This window comes from Mastigoproctus giganteus, chromosome 1 (genome assembly GCF_048544385.1).
Source record: "Mastigoproctus giganteus isolate SK-2022 chromosome 1, ASM4854438v1, whole genome shotgun sequence".
Lineage (NCBI taxonomy): Eukaryota > Metazoa > Arthropoda > Arachnida > Uropygi > Thelyphonidae > Mastigoproctus > Mastigoproctus giganteus.
The window spans coordinates 273,084,047-273,106,652 of NC_143575.1; the positions used below are offsets into that span (position 1 = coordinate 273,084,047).

Below are 22,606 nucleotides of genomic sequence, written 5' to 3' on the forward strand. Positions count from 1 at the left end.
ATGCTAACGCCAAGACTGGCCTGTGGAACAGTGGAAAAAAAATCATGTATTCTGATGATTCTCGAATTACACTTTTTGCCACCAATGTAGAGTGAAAGTGTAGTGTGAACTTCGCGTAACCATGCATGCTCAAGAGAGCTAGTGTTGGTTTTATGGTATGTTCTATACAGACTGGGTTCCCTTTAGAAGGTTGTATTACCTCTTTGTTCCACCTAATGGAAACCATGCCACAACGTCATTTTTAAATGTAATACGTATAGTAGCAATTCTTTCAATTGTTTTTCTGAATATCAATTTTATAAATCAGGTTTAATACATTCAAGGAACTGTGCAATTTTCGTTCTTGAGGAACATCAGTAAGTTGTTGAACATCAGTAAGAATTGTTGATAAATATATAAAGAGCCGTAGGTCAGAGAAAAATGCTCTCTTCCCTTTGACCTTAATTTCAGTATCATGTAGCTATATCCCTGAAGTAATAACTGTCCTCTGTCACCTCGGGAGTTTACAAATTTTCTCTCCTCGTCTCTCTCTTCACACCACTTTGAAATGAAGTGCACGAATCTATCACTGCTCAGAGAGCAGAAGAAACTCAATCCAATTCTTCTCTTTTGAATATGTAATACTCGGTGCCACAGTGACGCTCTCTAGAGGCGGGTGGAAGGTATCGGATGACACAGAACGCAATGCTTCTTCGAGGTAACGAGGTTGCTACCCCTCTAGATGTCACCAGAACCAAAGCGGTAACACACAGACACACACACACTGAGAAATGAGCATCTTTAGAATGGAAGAGAGTTGTAATAAGTGCTCATATTACGAACGTTTTTCTACATTCAACCTTTTTCGCTACGTGATATGCAAAGCCCCTTAGAGACGGTGGAAGGTAAAATTGCACCCAACAGAACCACAATTTTCTATACGTTTTTTCAGGATTCGATGTTTTGAGGCATCTACAAGCTTTATTTATATCTTCCTTTTCGAATAGTTCCTCTGGAGGTCGAGTTTGACTTCATTGATGGACGGTATCCTGGTAAACTCCATAAACAATGATTTTTTAAAACGATTTGCAGAACCATTCAAACCCACTGACTGACCAGGTTGCTTCTGCTCTAAAGGAGAATCCATCAACATTCGTTGAAATACTCTCGGTATTTGGATGAAAGTATAAAATGACATCGGTTTACAGAATTGCCACCTTTCATACTTCAAAGTTATTGTGGTCTAAAAGATTTTGTTTTATTGGCAATCAATGTCTGCGTAGGAATTTCTTTTCTACACACATTTTTATACTGACTTTTGACTTTTTGCGAGTTGTTTTAAGTAAGGGCTTCCTAGTGATCTCCTTTACATCTTATAGCCGTGTTGCGTCTTCCTCTCTAAGGCAACCAACGCCTTGCTAATTACCTTTGCAATAGCAGCCAATAAGTCTTTCAAGACAGCGAAAACGAGCAAAGTGCTGCACAAACGCCTGAAGAGAACACTTTTAAGCATTGTTTACTCAATTAATTAGTTGCTAATGAAGTGCTCGTCACTGTCCTTACTTACCACTGGGTTGGGAAACCGCTTCCGAATTATCTGTCAGCAAAAATTCATTACTGTTCTCGGAGTAAACTTGAGATATCGCTGCGGTGCACTGTACGGTCATGGTTCCATACAGGAGATGGCTGGGATCGGCTACGAAAGACAAACGCAGTTCAGTATTCTGTAGTCCATCCGGATGTCTTCGAAGCGAAACATGCGTTAAATAGGAACTTGGAGCCTACAAGATAGTTGAGTCACAAGTTGAGAAACTAAAACAACGTATTTAATAAGGATACCACGAAAAAATTCATTATTGACTATTTATTTTAATCCATTTTACCTCTAGTCCATTTATAAACCATTTTAATACTGCAGCTGGCTTCGATGGACCGGCAATGCATGTTACATTGACATCATCACCTACACGATATCGGGACAGTAATCCTTCTATAACTGGATTTCTTTTTGGTAACACTGCAAAAGAAAGTTTCTCACTGTAAATATTGTTTTAAATGTAAACGACACCTGCATTCAAGTAATTAAACCTAAAAATTAATAAAAAAATTCAGGATTTAAGAAAAAGACACTAATTGGACATTTTAATAGAGTCAGCTTGCATCCGATGCGATGTACACGAATTCTATATTGATCTTTCCTTCTACAAGTGACTCTGAAGATAGGATAAGTGATGAACGTCCATATATTCTTTAAATTAAAGATGCTGCTTACAAAAAACGCAAATGTAGTTACAAAAGTTGACTTTGGGAATGGTTCCAATTTCTAGATGATCACCTCACCACAGCAAGATTTACACATCTTTCTCTCTGATGCGCGCATTTCATACACAGAAGTGCTGAGTGCCGACAAAACACACCTTAATGACATTTAATTATCTCATTACCGATTCAAATGAGATATTAATTAATTTAGTTTTACATAAACATCTAAATTTGCAAGATGTAGCACACTTTTAAATTTAATTGGAGTCTAGTCTGGTCTGGTCTGGTGCACTGCAGAAGTTTGTCGATGAATTCTCCGAAATAAATGTTTCAGAAACAAAATATAAAATTCCTACACCCATGTTAAAGTCTAGATATTAAACGCCACTAAATTGATGATTAATCCGGACTTATTAAGTTTTTATGAAATGTGTTCAATTTGGCGTGCATTCCAATGAGGTTATTAAACTTTTTCCAGTGACCTTTTCCAAGTCATCCCAGTTACACTTTATAATGCGCAAAAATTGGAAAAAGAATGGAAAAAAATCTTGAATTTTAACTCTGGTTATCATCTTTCTGAAGACAACTCTACTTTTTTGATTCCGTGAACATTGAGCAATTTAGAATCAAGGAGATTCGATAAAAATACATCCTGTGCGCCATCAGAGTGTAGAAAAGATTGCTGAAAGAAGAAGAACAACAGAATTTAAACTTCGATTATCGTTCCAAAAGGATTTTTGAATAAGATTGCAGCAGGCGATGAATCTTGTTGTCCTTATTGGAACTGGATCTTGTTTTTCAGCTTGCGGGGTGGTAACATCTTTAATCTCCAAGAGCTAAAAAATATCTTTACCAAATTTCTTCAGAAAGTGATTGCTGTCTCTTCGTCAAGCTTTGCATATGACCACTTCCGTGTATTAGCAATAGATTGTTCCTCCCTACCTGGTCGCACAGGTGTCATGGTGAGAACTGGTAAATGTGATTTACCAGTTCTGCACTTTCGTGGAATGCATCATATACGAATTACTTGGTAGACTTGACATGACATTGACATGGGCAAGGGAAGTGATTTGAAGGACCTCAAAAAAAAAGGGATGATTGTTGGGTACCGGTTGAAGGGAGGCAGTATAAAGGAAACTGCGAAACTTGTGGACTACTCGCGGAATGCTAGTTATTTCAAGAGTGGACGGATAGTTGACATGACCATGAACTTTTACCAGAGGACGGCCAGCAGTATTTCCAAGACTGCGATCCAACGTTCCCCTCCCCTCCTTATGGGCCTCTGGCATAGGAGTCTGACGAAGGCTCCCATGTTTACGGCCATCCATCGCCAACAACACCTAAGGTTTATATCTGGGGGGCGTCATTGACGACTGGAAAAAATTTGCCTTTTCCGACGAATCACGTTTCCTGCTTCAACAAAAACAGGCAAGTGGGAGTCATGTTTTGGTTTGAGGACGTCTTCCTGGGAATCTCTTGAATCTCTCATACCCCTAAACCTCCATTGTCGGATGGTATAGGTGTATTCCAGCAGGGTAATGGGTCCTGCCACGTTGCGGTAGTAATTCGAACAAGAAAGTGGCTTCTAGGTGCTTCCAGGATTTGGTGTTTGGATCCTTCACCACGGACTACTGCAGATCTAAGAGAGCAATCTGGCAACATAGATGAACAATAAAAGTGTATTACAATTGCCACAGTATTCGTTACAGAATGACAAACAAATAGAGTATTGTTTCTCTACCTACTAACCGTACACCCTAAGTTCTTTTTCGGATTTCACTGTTCTGAAAGAGGGCGCTTCAGTGGACACTTCGCATCCATACGTCCCTTCCGTGTTCAAGTCCGTTTTGTAGAGATATACGTGACTCTCGTTGGACAGCGCCATCTGAAAGAGAAAAGCGAAATTAGTGACATAGGAGTAATCATCTGATGAGATTCAGCGCGCTGTAAGTCACGAAGCGCGTGCTACTTCATTTAAATGTTGTCATTTAATAATTTCTCTGTTTGGTATCACGTACTCGCTTATGTTTAGCTCGCTAGTCGCTTGTGATTTTGTCCCGTTCATCATCTTAATGGAAGGATATTTGTTGCCATTTAAACCCACCGCACAGGGAATTTGCAGAGTTGGCTCGCGCATATTCAAAGAGGATTTGTGATTTACCTCTTGATGGAAGTTAAAAGATGCTGTAACAGTATGTCTAAAGATTAACGAAGAGATCTTCCTCTTGATGGAAGATTTGTGGTTTAATTTGTTTACACGAAGACGTGATGAAATAAACTCAGGGCTAGTTTTAACTTTTACAATATTTATTTCAACAAACCAGTTATACATATACTGATTTTGGAAGGATGTGCAGTAAATTTGATTTATCTTGTTGATATTTTTTCTTTTTGGCATTGCTCTTTACAATTTTCAGCGATGTTCGTTGGCAGATTCTTGGGTCAGATTTCATTTACGTTACATGACCAAAAGTATTCGAACACGCCTCCACGGATAATGCGTACTGCACCAGAATTTTTCTGTTCGTGCATATCGGCTCAGATATGCCAATTTAAGTTTAGTTGGTCTGCATGAGCAGTAGCAACTCATTAGAAGTCGGTATAGGTGGCGAGTCCGAACTTAAACTTTCAACGCTGTTGGTGGTTGGATGCCACATAACTTACCATTCTGTGCGCGCAACTGCTTCTCACCCGTACCTCTCCAAATCCACTGTGGCGAATGTTATTCAAAAATGGAAGAACGAACAACCAAAAATGTCTGGACAGCCTCTCAAATAACATGTTCGCGAACCATTAATGGGGTAGTGCGTGACTCAAGCGTGTCATCTTCGAAAAAATCACGGAGCAGTTTAAAGAGGCCACAAATATATCAACTGTCCTTAAGGAGCTGCATAGCTTGCGTTCAGTAGCAGGGCTGTTGGGTATAAACCCACTATCAGGACACCAATGAGAAACGGCTTTTTGAGTGGTGTGGTTCCCGATGTTCATGGATTCAAGAAAAGTTCCGATAGACATATTTGGGTGTGTGTATTGAAATCCCCGGAGGAGTGGGGGAAGAGTTGCCTGTCGGAGTATATCGGCACGATCATGAAGTTTGGCAGAAGCAGTCCGATGGTAGTGCATTTTTTTTCAGCTGATATGGGCTTGGTTCATTGGTGGTAGAATGCTTGAAACTATGACGTCCATAACTTACTGAGACCTATTCCGTGGAAAAAAGCCGACTCCTAACCTACTTACAGCTATTCACACCTGGCAAGCTAGATGGTCTGAATCCACTAAAAGGGTCATCGCCCGCAAATTTATACCGGACATATGCAAAGTATATCCTAAATCACCATCCTGGTTCTCCCTAGGCCTGCTAACCACGAACCTCCTAACATGGCATGGTGCCTTTCGCAGCAAACTGAACCTTCTTGGACTCTCCAACAGCTCCCTTTGCACCTGTGGCGCCCAGGAGACCTGGGACCACTTGATGCATGACTACCTACTATATGATGACCTTAGATCTTCTCTCATCACACAAATCTATTTCAACTAGAGAGACCAGGAGCATTATCTTCTGGAAGAACACCACACCTATACAGCCTTTCCTAACTTTGCTCAGGGCTTCTCCACGATCCGGAAAACCCTGCCACAACCTCAGAATCAGACTCACCCAGACAAAGATACGGTCTAACCAGTCATGCGTCAAGACCACTACTTGCTTCAGCGTACTGCAATCCCCGTGAAGACTTTCAATTTGCACAATAATTGCCTTTACAATGCAGCCTCAACGTCACCTCCATTTACCATGACTGCCGCTCCGGCTTTGCCTCCCACCAAGTGACTCACCACTAAAATTACTCCACTACCTGGATGGGACTTCTCTGTCCAGGATTGACACTGCCCGAATTTGACCATGTTGGATTGACTCTACCAAATATGACTTCACACAGCATTGCTGCCAACGCCATGTGGCGATCCTGAACCCGTGCTCCCTTCCCTCAAAAATCAGTGAGGGCCCGCCTCACTGATTTTGGGGTCATCTACTCTATCGATCCTATACTTCTGTCTCCAAGCCTTCAGTCTCCCTCCCTCTAGCTTTCCAACTAGCGTTCATCCCATGTCAAAATTATCCTAGCCCTACACCCAAATTTCTTAATTCCACACTGTATAACTTAAAAATCCTTTGGCCTGATCCAACCTCTAGCGCCCCCATTTTTTTTTAGGTCCTAGCCACTGAAATCTCAGGAAATTAGATGGCAGGACCTACCAGAGTACTTATTTAAAAATATTGGTGTACCTGGCCTCCACGGGGCTTAGTGTGGGCAACGTTGGGCCTCAGCAGGGGTCCAGAGGCTAAATGGCCAGATGAACAACAGTACACGACACTACACCCAACAATATCCATACACTTAAATCTTTGGTCTTTACAGATACAGTAAAGAGGTTGACGCTGCCACACAGTAGACGATGGCCTCACTTTTATTAGATTAGAATTTGAATTGCAAGCCGGTTTTTTTGCAATTACCTGAATATGTCCGAATACTTTTGATTACATAGCGTCCATTCAGTTTTGATTTAGATATATGAGATGATTCTTCATCCTCAGATAAAAAGAAAACTTCTCTTCATAATGTGAGTTCTCTGAGGAGTTTATAATTAATCATTTCGAAGTTAATTTATAACCGTTAATTTATTTTAATCGTATTTAGCAGTCACGCGACCCGTACCTCAATCGCGTTTGCTTCTGCACTCTAGCCTTTGACCACTCAGCTACGTTGTATCTGAATAAATAAAAGAAAACGAAGATCGATTCTCCTTGGAAGTGTTTTGCTTTTCAGTGATGAGTAGAATCTAAAGAATCTTGATAAAGATATTTCTATATCATGGTGCATCTTTTTTGTACTTCCACTCTGCGAATGGTGATTGATCAAACTACTGAGACTGAAGTTACCATTCTTTTCAGCAAAAAATACTTTAAGGAAAATTTGATAACCTATTGAAGTTTCATTTCTGCCATGCTCAGGGAGTTAAACCCAGGTTTCACCATGATGGCAACTCCTAAGATACAATGATGGACCAAGAACTCAATACAATGATGGATCATGTTTAGAATTTAACTTTGAGGCGTCAGTATATCAAATTTCGCGCGTTTGATTGATTTTCTTTTGTACGGGATGAAAAATCACGAAATCCTCCAGCTAAGGCTGAATAACTCAGCCATAATGTGCAAAAGACCCATGAATATTCTTTCCATCTAATGTAAATAAGAAAAACTGCTCAATTTCGTTAATGGTAGGAATAAAATACCATAGCTTTTACAAACATAGTGAGGAATCTAGGATGCTGTCCACTGCGCCACTCAAACATTGGCAGTTATTTTAAACATTTAGAAATGCTTTAATAAAAACTCCATAATATAAATTTCGTGGGTTAAGGAAAATGGGAAAAATATCCTCATTTTTCTTTTTTCAAATTACAGTTTATTTCAATTGGATTTGATTATATTCTAAATGTTGAATTAATTCTCATTTTTATCTCAAGAGGGCACTGTAAGAAACATATTTTTCGATTTAAATACCAATTCACTTGACTAACTACGCCAGTAAGAGATTAGCATACCTCAATGAAAACTCCCAGCAAGTTGTAGCTGAAGGCTGGAGGTTCTTCGCTCGGTAAAAATCTATAGAACTCGACATTGTTCTTGTACCATTTTACAGAATACAGCTCATCTCCTTCTAAATCATAGCCGCATTTCAGCCAAAGAGGGTCTCCATGCATGATCGATCCTGGAATTCCTAACTGGATGAACTTGATCGCCAAGTTACCTAGGAGAGAATGAAAGTAAAAATCGTTTTAAATTCACTGGAATCCACTGCGAAAATCTTTAAGAAAAAGAAGGTAAAAGAATGAGATGAGCTTAGAATCCTATCAGAGTAGTTTAGGGTGAAACAGTCCATTGAAAATAATTGTATAGGATGTTCGAATAAAATTATTGGGAAGTGTATACACAGACTCATAATTAAGGAAGATCTGAGCGTGGCACGAAACTTTTATTCTTTGCAAATGAGAGTGAGCAAACTCCCCCTGGAGGGCACAACTTTAAGTAATGCAGTCTGAGCGTCTTTCTCTCCTGCAGTCCCTCTTCTAAGCTTTCAAACTGCCTCGATCGCGCTAATCCGAAACTCCACCATAAATACTTATTCTAAAATTAGGAACGACTTCCTGTCAGAGTCCTCTCTGAGATATTGAACACTAACCTTTACACAGAGGGGTGAGGAAAGAGCTGGGAGGAATCGATATTATCTTAGAGTATCAGCTGGTAGTGCAAAGGGTTTACCGGATGTGCAGAATATCCTTTTTCCGGTGAGAGATGGGAGTAGATGACTCGTGCAGAGTTTTTAAAGAACAGCGCATGTGTAAAAGAGAAACACGGACCTGTAACTTGCTTCAACTGCTACTTAACCATAATTCTTTTGTAAAAATGGCCTCGAGGGACTCTTCACTGCATCATTTCGAATCAGAGTGTCCGTGACAGTTTTCATGCGCTATTTTATAGACCAAAGTGTTGCAACTTAAGCTGCAAGTAAGTTTTAAGTGGAAACCATATAAATTTTATCTTTTTTTCTGTTCTTCTGCACCAGAGGTCGTTGGTCTATTTAGTGGATCAGGAGTTGCCATTTGCTGATGACTTATATTTGTTGTGTTTTGAGGAGGGAGTAGTGTTTTTTGGGATGCTAAGCCGTTGCAGACGGCAGCTGAAATATCGACACATATTTTCTTTGAGAGGCCATACATTGAAACAAATGAAGAAGAAAAATCTGTAGATTAACCCTGGAGCCTCGCTACGCCTTTTTCTATACCGCGTATTAATTAATGTGTCGAACGCGGACAGGAACAATGCCTCAGCCACGCTCTTTGATAAACGTTCAGCCGGAAAGCCACTCTCTGGGGACTGGATGAATTAGATCCCGGTTAACAAGCGGCGGATGCTATATGATAACGTGACAGTTTTGTAGCTCTGTTAATTCGCACAGAGGCCATTGGAGAGTAAATCAGTGTTTCGCTGTTGCGATGGGATGTTGGAGAAGGTTACCGATCAAAATACATAGCAGAAAATAGTAGTCTTTGGTGGATGGAGCCTATCAGTTGTCAGTAGAGACCATTGTTCGATGCTTTAGGAAGGACATTGAATTCATTACGAATTTCTTAAGATCTAGAGGGTCGTCCATTAGCGTATAAAGAAGGCTGCCCACTCTCTCACCACTTGTACTCCTCTTTTTCATATCGTATTCTCTGGTGCCTTCTTTTTTGGCCAAGTTTCTGAAAAGGTTGGCGATTGCATCGTCTTCGTTGGAGTAACATCCTTTACGAAGAAGAGGAATATCGCGGAACTTTCAGAGGATTCTATCCTCAAATAAGAAAAAAGGAGTGGAAAAGAATATTGCGATTTGTACTATATTGAAACCAAGTCGGTGGTGGTTTCTGATTCTCTCTTGGGCATGGCTTTTAAGAATAGCTCAAGAAATCTAGTTGGAACTTAGAGACATGTTGGTGTTAAATATTAGTTTGATCTCATTACGTAAAACTAAAGGAGTTGTTGAGGAGTGGGTGGATTTTATGTAGCAGAGAACGGAGATTTACAAAGATCCTTCAATGGAAGAGTTAAAAGAAAAGTGAGATACATTAATTAAGATAAATTTGAAAGAGAACAGTATAAGTTTAAAGAGTTGGAAGTAAGACGCACAGAATTTCAGACAATGGTTTTATCAAGCAATCAAGGCATTTGGACAAGTAGAAGATTGTGCGTACCTTTCGTAGTTGGAGAAGGACGTTACGTGGTGGTTTCCATGGAATCTTGATTTCGTTAATACCACTTGAATATTAAGATAGTTTATTCAGCTATTAAAGAAATCACTATATATTAAGGTAACGTTTCCGAAACCTTGCCGGAACCCATCCTCAGACCATATTTCTGAGGATGGATTCTTTTTTTGAGGATGAATTCCGTTTTCTTTTTCGTGCATTAGTAAAAAAATAAAACACAAATAACAAAACAGTTATTTGTGTTTTATTTTTGAGCATTAAATGTCCTGAAGTTTTTAAGAATTTTTACATACCTTTTTGGCATTGTATCTCTTCTGTAGTTTAATTTTTGCCATTTCTTTGTACCATTTTTTCTTTTGTTAATTTCTTTTGCTGTCATTTTTGTTCGTTGGAAGATGAAGTATGAACGTTTTTGTAATCAGTTTGGATGGCGTGCTGTGTTTTTTAATTATTAATCACTTTGAATGTCGGGGTTCTTATTCTTAGACGCTTCAGCCATACAGACGATGTAGTTGTAATCTGGGTTGGGTTTTGTTTTAGAATAAGCGCCAGAGGAGCTAAGGAGTGGATATATTGTATCTGTAAATTATAAGCAGTCCTGTGGTCGGTTTATCTACACTGCTCGACAAAATTAAGAAAACAAAATGTGTTTCATGAATATTTTATTATGAACAGTGTCGCCGAAGACACTGTGGAGGCAGGGTACTCGTGTGGGTCGAAATAATGATCAGTGGCCGCAACTCTCTTCATGTTTTTGTTAAAAGGTAAGGTAAGTAGCAGCCATTATCAATCCACTACAAGATGGAAGCCTCCTTAACAATTCATGTTGAGGGAAATGGACCGTAATCTGCCACGCTGATCCAGTGCGGGTTGCAGATGGACCATATTTAGCATCAAGGGCTTGAACCCAATCTACTCAAAGGGCGTGTGCTACTGCACTCTCGCTCCTAATCACTTGGCTACGGAGGCCGTCTGTTAGAGGTACAGTAACAGCACAGAGGTACTGAGAACAGATCCTCGAATCCTGTTATAATTTTTTAGAGGTGCGGTTGGCCCAGATTTTCTTTTCATCCACGAAAACGCCACTGCACACAGAGCTGAAGTGGTGAAGGAATATCTTGAAACTGAAGATATTAAACGACTGACATGGCCAGCACGGTCAGCAGACTTAAATCCGATCGAACATGTGTGGAACGTCCTTGAGGGTCGTATTGCACGCCGACAGCCAACTCCTGTAACTTGGCGTGCTAAGGGCTGCGCTGATGGAATATGGGATTTGCTGCCACAGAATGTTATACACAACCTTATATCGAACATGATTCACCGCTGTCAGGTCTGTTTAGCCGTTGGATGGGGATCATACGCAGTAGTGATATCATGTGACCATATTTTTGGGCATCTTATATGGACTTGTGTAATGTGACCTTTTTGGGCATCTTATATGGACTTGTGTAATGTGACCTTTTTGGTAATTCTTATACGGCCCCTATAAATGTCGCTTATAGTTGCCTTCTCATTTAATAATTATTCTATGGTACACCACCAATCCAAAATTTGTCCCTCTTAATCGCAAACTGCACGATTTCTACGTGTTCTGTTAATTTTGTCGAGCAGTGTATTTGAAGGAATAAGAAATCTCACTTTCCAAGAAAAAAATAAATAAAACGTGCAGCCATCTATCTGAACACCAGAGCATGAAGTGGCATTTGAGCTACGTGATCGAACACTCCATCTTATGTCCAAGAAGTTCGGTGCTTTAAAATTACACGAAAATTACAGAAACATTTTCTGAAGAGGATGTGATTTACACCCCTGATGATAACTTTTTCCTGCTTAATCCTCTTCTCGATTACCTCAAATCTCTGGATTCGGAATTTTTAACAACAAAGTTTAGTAAGTTGCTCTTTCCCCCAAAAACAACTAATACTGACTTCTTCGAATCGTCAGCTGGCAAAAATAGAGTGGCAGCAAGTGTTCTGTAGCTGACTGAAACTTTCTAAAGTGTTACAATTAGGTTTGGTCCAGTCTCCTGTCTAGTGGCCAGTCTCCGAATCTGTTTTAAAGCTATAGGGGGTGGGACCACACGGCACTAATAACGTTAATATTATCCACTTTTCAGAACCTTCTTCGTGTAGAATTAATTTACAAAATGTGAGCTAAATCTGATTTTTCCATTTAGCCATTTGGAGTCAGCGAGCCGGAGTTTATTTTACACACAACAGCCCCGACCGTGCTCGCGGACCGGCATTCAGCTTTTAGTCGCAATTTTTGTAAGTATATTCCAGGAAGCCCATCTTTCGTGGCTGGTAACGAGATTACCGGCAGCGACGTCATGATTAATACGGTGACGGTACACAGATGGTGCTGGATGTTGTGGTGGACATCTATCTTGCCAATGTTTCGTCATTCTGCCTTTTCCAGCAGCCAAGTCGTAAATGCTAATAAAGTGCGCTGTTAGCGCATTGAGAAAGCGAACACGCGCATAAGTTAAGAAGTGCTTTTAGAATGCATATGAAATTGTTGATAATATTTCTTCGTTGTTGCTGTCATTGCCCGAAAATATTTTCTGCTGGATTCAACCAGTTTGGTTCAGACTACAATAAGTGGTACTGAAATGAAAGGTTTGATTTTTCTCATTTTGACACTCCAAAAACGATATAAGTGGATGTTTGAGTTTGCTGTTATTGAATCTCTTCTAAAAAGCTAATCTGTTTTCCTTATGTCACTGGTTTATCGTTTTTAGGGGTAAAGGGATATGCGCTTTTATCCGTCTGTCTGTCCACGTGTAACAACTCGACTCTTATTGGAACGGATTTTCGTGAAATTTTATATTTTTGTCGTTTTGAAAGATTTGTCGATCCATACCAATCGTCTTTGTGCATAAATCGAAATTTTATGCACAAAGATAAAATTTGGATTTGCTTTTGTGCATAAACAAATGCCTATTTTGGATATTTGGGCATTATTCGATAAAGAAAAGTTCGATCGACACCAGACTTTCAAGATACGTTCTTTTAGTTCGTGAGAAGGTTTTAGGATCAATTCCGATTAGAGAGCCTCCCAGTTTCTTCCCTTGAAGAGATCTATAATCGAGCATTACTTGAGAAGGAAAAGTCGTATCGACGTTAATCTTTCAGAGTAGTTTTGCGATTCTACAACATCTCCTACCGCGGGCTCCAGAATTTCCAGCTCATATTTTGTTGGTTCCTGAGAATCTTTATATCCAATTCCGATTCCACAGCCTCCCCATAAGCCCCACGGGGCTAAGTGCGGGCAACTTGGGCCTCAGTAGGGGTCCAGCGGCTAAATGGCCAGAAATACAATGATACATAACACTACACTTACAAAATCCATACACTTTTAAATCTCTGGCCTTCACAGCGAACTGGTACACCTACAATGAAAGTAACGCGGAGATGGGGGAAACCCCTGGTGCCGTTTGACACAAAATACACTTTCTTCCCCCTAAGCAGCACAAAACACTTTTCCTGGCATTCATAGTAATACTGTTTGTCACTATAGTGTACATACGGCGCAGAGATGGGAGACCACTGGAAGTGACACGTCCTTAACACTATGCACTCTTCTCCCCCCCTTCCCTCCGAGATTGTCCTCGCGGTAGCACACAATGGTTATAATCACCGTCCTTCCACACTGGGTGAAAAAGGCTTCGGTTTGAATCCCATCAATGATGGGATTCAAACAATCGATGGTATTCGAACCCTCTGGAAATTCAGGTTTTTCTTCCAGCAAAACAGGCAAACCGTCCAGAGAACAGATGCAATTTATGGACTTAATACACATGGGTGACGAGTTTATTTTCGGGCAACCCTAATAAATGAAAATTCCTTCCTTCCCTTCCATAGAAACACAGATAAATTTGGAACTACAGTTCCGATCGTTTTTCAAATTTGAAGATTTGTTAAAATATTCTTCAAGAGCTTTGTACCAAATTTCATGTCGATAGGCCATCCAATATCCTTCTGTTTCCTCCTCTAAAAACGCTACATAAATCCTACTTCACGGCCACCCATCATGTGGCAAAGTTCTGTCAACACCTTTGTACTCCAGAGGTGTTGAGTCTAAAAGTTTTCTTGAGTTATATTGTGAGAAAAGTTACTCCATACGCTCCGTACTTAAAATGGTGTCGATGTCTTGACGTTTGAGGTCGCTGGACTTTGTTTCTGTCTGTCGAAAAGCGGATATATTTTTCATATGTTAGGGACTTGGAGTTTTCTCATGGTAGAAATTCTTTGGTGCGATACCCATTTTAACAAATGCAAAAACAGTTGCTGAAACCAGTCTTTGATTTTTAAAGAATTGGGAATCTTTAGATTAAGCAATAAAATACATCTTTATGACCTGAAGGTCACGCAAGAAAAAACTCAAAGAGGATAGAAGATGTAGTTTTATATTGTTGACTAGATTCTTTCCCAAGATAATTCCATTATTATTGAAAAGTCACTGAAAATGATAACCTGGAACTCTTTGGCTGAAACTAAAGAACAAAACATTGTTTTACACTAAGGACTGTTTGCAAAAGACTTCCTTTTGTAATACCCGCTTACAGGCGAACTGTTTTTCAATCTTTGTGATTCACTTGTGTATTGAAGATGTTTACGATAAAGTCCTCGCTATATACTTCCCCCTAAAGAACAAACGGTGACGATTGTGTAAAAGACGAGCTAAGAGCCTTGTTTCTAACCGTGTTACTTTCGGTTTCCTTGGTAACTGGAGCGCCTACCACAGCAGCGAAAAGAACAGGTAATTGGAAGGTCAAATCATCAAGTTGACACCATTAAAAGGTGTCTAAAAGAAGTGGACTTCTTTTATTCACTGCCGATAGAGGGGATTAGAAGGAAGAAGTACTGCTTATAGGAGGGGATGGTTCAATACATAAATTCTTGCAGAAGAGACAAGCAATTTCTATACTTTGTTTACATTCCAGTGTGTTTGTTGATTTACTTGAATGCTGGTGTAATTCTCTGCCGGTGGCAAAGAACGGTAAGTTAATTTATGGATTCATATTTCTTCATATTTCTTGTCCAGCTCGAGCGTGTCTGTGTTTGCAAAGAGACTGCAGAGAGAAGATAGGAAAGATCATAGTTCAGGAAAGGTAAGAAAGATGAAACAGCCAAAAATGCAATATTGGTATATTTGTGAATATGTAGAAAATAAAGACCTGTTTAGCTCAAGTACTTTGCTAGCAGCTAAAGAAAAGGAAAATCCTCCATCCCCCCATTGGCATGAAAAACACCACGGAGACCCCACATGAGAGCGTTGACTGACGTGCATACACCATGCATGGTATGATAAAGTGATTAGTTCTTTAATGAATCCCGATCCCAGCCTAATATTCGATTATTGTAATGAGTGCCTCTCAAGCAGATGATAGCCTGCCTTTGCAACTGCTGTACGTCGGTCGGTCTTGGGGGCATTGAAATGGTGCTTACTTTCTTGGTTTCCGCCAAGAATCAGTCCCTTGTAAGCCATTTTTCTTTGCGTCTTCCCCCCACCCGCCTTTAGCCCTGAGTTTGGCGCTAATGGCCATAGCGTCTCGTCCCGGGGTGGGTTGTATCTTATTTTTTTTTTTTTTTCTTTCTCCATAGTGGGAGTGGCTTCAAATTGAGTAGATGGGTCTACGTCCATGACAGCGGCGGAGGATGGAAGTGCCCTTAATGTAGCTTTCCTTAGTTAGACGGGAATAAGTTGTCTGGAGTTAATCAAGCCATTAGACCCGTTCCACTCAGACAGATGGCCTTGGTACCTGGGGAGCCGGGATGAATGATTGATACGGTCTCGAGACTATACTCCACTCCTGAATGCTCCAAACGTGCGAGCACAAGAGAGGAACGAGAAAGAAAAATTACCAAAACTACACGTTCGTGCGCGCGCGCCGGGATGGGATCCGAAACGAAACATTAAGCGTCACAATAGCAGGTAAAGTTTTTGATCTTTTTAGTGTTTAATGGAAGAAAGTTTTTTTTTCTTTTTTAGCCTTTCCTTCATCGATTTTTGCTCGTACACAGTTTTTCCATCATTTCTTGCTTTTCTTGTGTTTTCTTAAATAGCGTTTAATTGCTCCTATCCCATTTAGATCGTACTAGAATATTTAGTGCGCAAGTTACTTTGTTTTTAGCTTTCTCCATCCTTGCATCTTGTTTTCCGTAATGGCCCTTCTTGTGTCTTTTATGTCTCTCTATCGGCCATCCCTTTGTCTTCAATTGTACCGCATTAAAAAAGTTTCAGATAAAATGAGGACACATTTCTCTTGGAAGGGCGTGATGTTTGTTTTGTATGCGCTGCTCTGCAAATATCCATCTACACAGCAGACAGATATTTCAAACTGAGGTTCTTTGTAAATAAACACTGTCATCCAGCAATCAGTAGCCTCAAACCTTCATTTATTGCATACGCATATATTGTATATTCATACATATTTAATATAAAATAAAATAAAGATATCTAAACCATGTACTTCTCTGACAAAATCCATATAACACTCCAGAATAAGACCAGACTGCCTATTCTGACGTTTCAGGCCTTCCACCAACAGATAGTTCCAGTTTCCTGAAATGGTTTCGCAATTGTCCAAATAGAAGAATAGAAGTTATTGATGTTCAACCAGCTGGATGCACTGCACCAGGGTCTTCTTAAATCTCTAGTCTCAGTATTCGTTTTATGGACCGTCTCTCTCTCTCTCTCTCTCTCTCTCTCTCTCTCTCTCTCTCTCTCTCTCTCTCTCTCTCTCTCTCTCTCTCTGCTAAACTTTAAAGAGGTGTTTTGACTCCTAAGGGCTGTCACCTAAATGCTGCCACATCTACTTTAAGAGGTCTTACCACTTGACCCATAACGTCGCGTGCAGACAACAGAAAGCTATATTTTTTAATAAATTGATAGGACAGCGTATTGTGGTTTTAATAGGACTAATCCTGATGGCTACATTGTAATAAGCAGATATAAATGCATTAGGACAAGAAACATAGGGGGATAAGTTCCCTCTTCTTGTCAGCACCACACTCACTGCATATGGGAAAGCCCTCGTGGGTAGCACAGTAACTTGGATCGTCATCCTCCCCATACCGGGTGGAAAAGACTTGAGTTCGAGTCCTATCGATGATGGGAGGAATTTTTATGGGCCTTTTTCACAACGTGGCTCAGTTGGTCTCAGGCGAGGGTAGCGTGGTTTTTCCTCCCAGAAACTCGGGTTTTTTGTCCAGCAAAACAGAAAATCGACTTCAGACACACGCAATTTACAGACAATATGGCCTTAGTCGCCGATGCTCCTAGAACTCTATAACGACAACAACGCTTATGTGAAAACAAAATTAAGTAATATACACTTCACCTACGCCGGAACGAAGGCGAGCATGCGATCTTGGTGACTTTCTTGGTTAGTGAAAGTTTTAGAGACCAGCCGACTTAGAAGCAAATAGAACGACTTCAACTGGCAGTTTGTCAGAGCTAAAATTCGATTACAAACAACCGCCATAGAATTTTGAACAGGTTTAAGATCAAAGTTCATTTTCTGTAACTACCTCATTCAGACGCTACAAAGATACTCCAGTCACATATTGACGAAACCCAATTTCGCCGTTCAGGAATGATGCATCCCTGCACAGTGATATCTTTTCTTCTTGGGAGTCTCGATGTTCAATATCACACCCGCATAATGACACCTCCGAAGAATGCAGAAAATCCACCAGTGTGTGTGAGGGGTGGTTAGTTATCTGGATTAAAGAAACAGAAGTAGACATAGAAAATGTTTCTGTTTGAAAGGCAGTTATTCAGTGCATGTGGTTGCTTCCATAAAAATACCCTACGTTTGGATACCCTGAAATAATTTCTGAAATGGCAGATGTTTCCTCATCCATCCCCTCCAACGTAGTATCTTAAAAGTATATCAAACTTACCACCTGATTATTATTTTTTCGGGTTATTAAAGGTTCTTTCTTAGATGGGAAAACCAGGCAGACCGAAAATGGCATGGCTAGATAATATCAACACCTGGCTTCACATGACAACAGCACAAATTCTACACGCAGCGCTAGACAGAGAACAATATCAAAACGAAGTCGCAAACGCCATTCGGCAGCATTAAAGAAGAAGATGGGAAAACAATCAAAATTTTGGGGGAATTATCTTCGTAGATTATAAACTCCTCACCCTCGTTAGATTTTCCTTAGATTTCCATCGACGCTGAAGAAATTTCTAAAATCTCCTTCATTAGAGGCTGTAGGAATTCGGTCTCAGGAGGAGGATCTAGGGTTTCCCCGTGAGCTAATACGGGTTTTTCATCCAGTGCAACATGAAAATCGACGCGTGAGTGCACACTTCTACAGGCAATACATTTACGGTTAAACTGGATAAAATTCGAAAAGGGATTGATATAATAATAAAAGGAAAACAAAAGAAATACACACAGAATAACATTAAGCAACAGAACGCAAAGAACAACCGCGTGAAAATGAAATACACTGCCCTACCATTAATATCCGGACACCCCTCCATGGATGAGGAAACAGGTCCTATGCATGCAACACGTCACAGAACCTGCTATAAATATGCACACTGGGCTTCGAACAGACAATTGGAAAAGTGGGCATGCAGTATTGCTTCAACAGAATTGATCACCTGAATAAATGCTAGACGCCGATTAACATGATGTAAGGAGCGCGGATCCTGGAGTGTAGAGCAGTGGAAAACAGTCCTGTGGACAGACGAGTCGAGGTTCGCACTCTACCAGTCTGATGGCCGTTCCTGTGTGTGTGGCGAATGCCAGGGGAACAGTTCCTTCCTGATGGTATCCTCTCAACAATGAAGTTTGGTTGGAGGCAGTGTCATGGTATGGGCTCCTTTCGTGGTTTGGCTCTAGCCCATTAGCCGTTATCGACAAAACCATGAATGCTGTGCAATACGAGGACAGCCTGGACAATTATGCCTCCAACATTATGGCAATACTTCGGGGAAGGCCCATACATGTATCAGCAAGACAACGCGCCATGACATACTGCCCTGGTCGTAACAAAGTGGTTTGAGGACATGCGTGTGGAAAAGTTGGATTGGCCAGCCCAGAGTGCTGATTTGAACCCTATCGAGCATCTTTGGTATGTTTTGGATCGTCAGGTACGTGCACGTCGAGATCGCCCAAAGAACAATGCCAAACTGGTGGCTGTGTTAAAGGCAGAGTGGAGGAACATATCACCTGACATTTCTAAAAAGCTGGTTGAGAGTATGCTGCGAAGATCGAAGGCCATCATAAATGCAAAAGGCTTCAGCACAAAATATTAAATGACACACTAAAAGCTCTTTTTTGTCTAAAGGCAGGTGTCCGGATATTAATGGTAGGGCAGTGTATATTTGTATGGGTAAACACAGTGATATAATAAACTTAGCAGAAAAGTGGATTTAGTTATAGAAAAAAGAGGAGTATTATAAGAGGAAATTTTTTTTGCGCTTTTAAGATAATTCAGGGATTAACGCGGTAACAGGAAAGCGAGTAATGGATGGAAGAAATTTTTATGCCAAGGTTTACTTTGGTTATCCCTTCTCCTCTAGAATGAAAGAATTCGTGAAAGCGGGAGTTTGTGAATGTCAGAAGAGTGAGAAATCTTAATTAATTAATTGATTATTTATTTGCAAACTTCTCACCTTCTCACCCACAGGGCATGCAGATGAGAATTCTCTGAGAATTACAGAGAATCAATACAAAACAGTCACTAGTTAAAATATATACAAAATTTACAAAACAGAGTAAAGAGCAGTTTCTTATACATAGACGGTTTAATTGTAAAATCAACGTTGTGATTATTCAATACTTGAAGAAAATTGAGCAGAGGACTTCCAAGTCTTGAGCACGTGTCCATAGGCCTCACTTCCCGTTCCCGGTATTCAACTGGAATGAAGTCAGGAATTTGGAAGCCAGTCAAGATGGGTGATACCTTCACTGTATTCCTGGAACCACTCGTGCACAGGGCCGGTCCAATGACACAGCTCATTATCGCCTTAGAAGATCCCGGTTCTGTCCGGGAAAAAGGCAACATGGTGGTAGGGTGTGTGTGTGTGTGTGTGTGTGTGTGTGTGTGTGTGTGTGTGTGTGTGTGTGTGTGTGTGTGTGTGTGTGTGTGTGTGTGTGTGTGTGTGTGTGTGTGTGTTGTGTCCTGCAGTACCTAAACGTTAGTTTAGCTGGCCCGTAGACCTCACCAGTGAAACGTTGGTCCATACTTAACAGGGGGTCCTAGTCCTTGCCAGAAAAACGTGCATCATATTAAGCAACGACTACCACCAGCTTCAATAGTAAGCGTCGTGCACGATGGGCCCATGGACTCGTGTTGTTTGCGCCACACATTAAGGCATTTGTCGGTGTTTCACTAAGTATTTGGACTCATCCGACCAGCACACTCATTTCCAGTCCTCCAATGTCCAACCTCATGTTCTTGACACCACAGCATTCGCTGTCAGTGATGATCAGGGGTGAAAAAAGTGTGTCTTGTCTCTTGGATCGTTTGCTGTGGAACCCCATACGTCTCAGTGTGCGGTGCATCGTCATTTGAGATATTGTTCTTGCACTGCCCTTATTGTCTTGCAGGTCAACTGTCGCAGAATCACCTGCCATACAACGCGCTGCACCGTTCACTCACCACGAACATCCATCTTGCATAATCCTTTACAGTTCCGTCGGTGGAGGTGACACCATTCTTTGTACATCTGAACCTCGGTAGGCCGTGAGCAGCCGACAAAACATGCCTTTTCCGACATGAAAGCATCCGATGCACGAGCTCTCACAATCATGCCCTTTTGAAACTCTGTGATATCTTTACTCCATCCCATAACTGCTACTTTATCACTTTGACTTGTATGACCGGATGCAAATTATCTATATCTCCCCATTGACTTACAAAAGGAAAAGTGCAACCTTCACCGATATGAGAGAGGTTTCTTTTGATGAAGTCTGTTGTGATGTTGTGTGTGTGTGTCTGATGTTGTGAAAATAAAAATAAAAAATAAATCTATTAACAAAATTCCTTGTGGTGTGAGAGGATGTGATTATAACCACTATGCTATTCGCGAAGAGGATAATAAACTTAACATACGCCTAAAAATTGTTTCTGGTTATTTTTGGGCACAACGATATGTTTCCAATACGCGCTCTTAGATCTCCAAGGAACTTGAGGATTATCGACCAATTTCTGCCATATCGATCATGTTAAACGCTTAGAGAAGCTCATACTTCAAGCTTTGCCATGTCAAATATTTCCGGTAAATCATATAGAGCCATTCACTACTCTACCAAGCAGATTCACACAAACTTATCCTTGTCAGTTAACTTCAGGCATTCATTCTACATGGCATCCACCTGAAAAGATCTTACCATTCTGTTGTAGTATCCTCAGCATTCGATACTACGTAGATGTATTCTATTCTATACTAAAAGAGAACGTATACACACTCATACACTCGCTCTCTTTTCAGGAATGTAATGGGAGGTTGTTCCAGAAAACATGTTGAAGGGATAAATGAGGAAGAAGAAAAGTTGGTTGTGTGAGTTCAACGTTGGACAGTAAATGGATGTTGACTGGTTGCAGCACTTGTTTGTACTGGCTTGAAACAGAGAGGGGGAATTATAGAAGCCAGTTGAGAAGGACTGTGGTATGGAAGCATCTGTAGCAGAGACAGGACGTTTATGAAACAGAGAATGGAGAGACTTTGAGATAGGTTAGTCATCAATTAGCCAACTGTCGTCTTTTGAGTGGAGTTTAGTAGCCTGAGAGAAGTTGTGGACCACCGCCCCAGATGAAAGAACAATATTTCATGGTAGGTCGGTTTGGAAATTTATAGAGAGTGAATAGATAGATACAGTTTAGAAGAAAAGTAACACCAAGAACGAAAGAAAAACCGTTTTTTTTTTTGGATGCAGAGGAAGAAACATTTGCAATGTGCTTATGCCAAGAGAGATTAGAAGTCAGGTTAAGCCTTAATAGAGATATGTGGTCTTGTCTAGAAATCTGTGTGTCATCGAAGATAAGCATAGGAGCAGAAGAATCCATTTTGCGAGATATAAGACAGGACTGAGTTTTAGGACTGAAATTAATTAAATTACCTTTGCCCTGCTGGAGAATGGAGATCAGCATTCAAGTAATTGTTGGCGGATATTCGAGAAGTTGAAGCTATTTGTACAGGGTAAGGTTTCTTAGACTGTAAGGGGAAATTCAATGTGTTATCTTCAGAAAAACTATGGCTAGAATTTACAGTCAATGGAAGAAGTTCATTAATACGCAAGAGGAAAAGAGTGAGAAAAAGAACTGAACCTTGGGGAACACCAGCATTAGTGGGAGAGAACAATCCCCCATCACCTGTAGTGAACGGTTAGAAAGAGAGAAAACTGGATACCCAAATACAAAAAACAGTCGACAATCCATAAGCTGGAAGCTTATTCAGAACTCCTTTATTCCAAACAGGATCAAAACCCTCTGAAATGCCAAGAGCAATAGCTTGAGTTTCACCAAATTTATGCATTGAATTTGTCCATAGATGGGTAAGGTAAGCCAGTATGGCT

At 40.5% G+C, this 22,606-nt stretch overlaps 1 protein-coding gene across 1 annotated transcript in view; it reads right to left on the minus strand.

Annotated features, from left to right (window-relative positions):
• The window catches only part of LOC150092000 (uncharacterized), a 155,904-nt gene that overhangs the window by 13,964 nt on the left and 119,334 nt on the right, over positions 1 to 22,606 (minus strand). The window contains exons 2-5 of the mRNA XM_090370771.1: positions 7,846 to 8,051; positions 3,991 to 4,126; positions 1,863 to 1,996; positions 1,547 to 1,760 (exon numbers count right to left, since the gene is read on the minus strand). Of these exons, the coding sequence (XP_090226897.1) occupies positions 1,547 to 1,760; positions 1,863 to 1,996; positions 3,991 to 4,126; positions 7,846 to 8,051 (690 nt within the window). The remainder of the gene's footprint in view (positions 1 to 1,546; positions 1,761 to 1,862; positions 1,997 to 3,990; positions 4,127 to 7,845; positions 8,052 to 22,606) is intronic.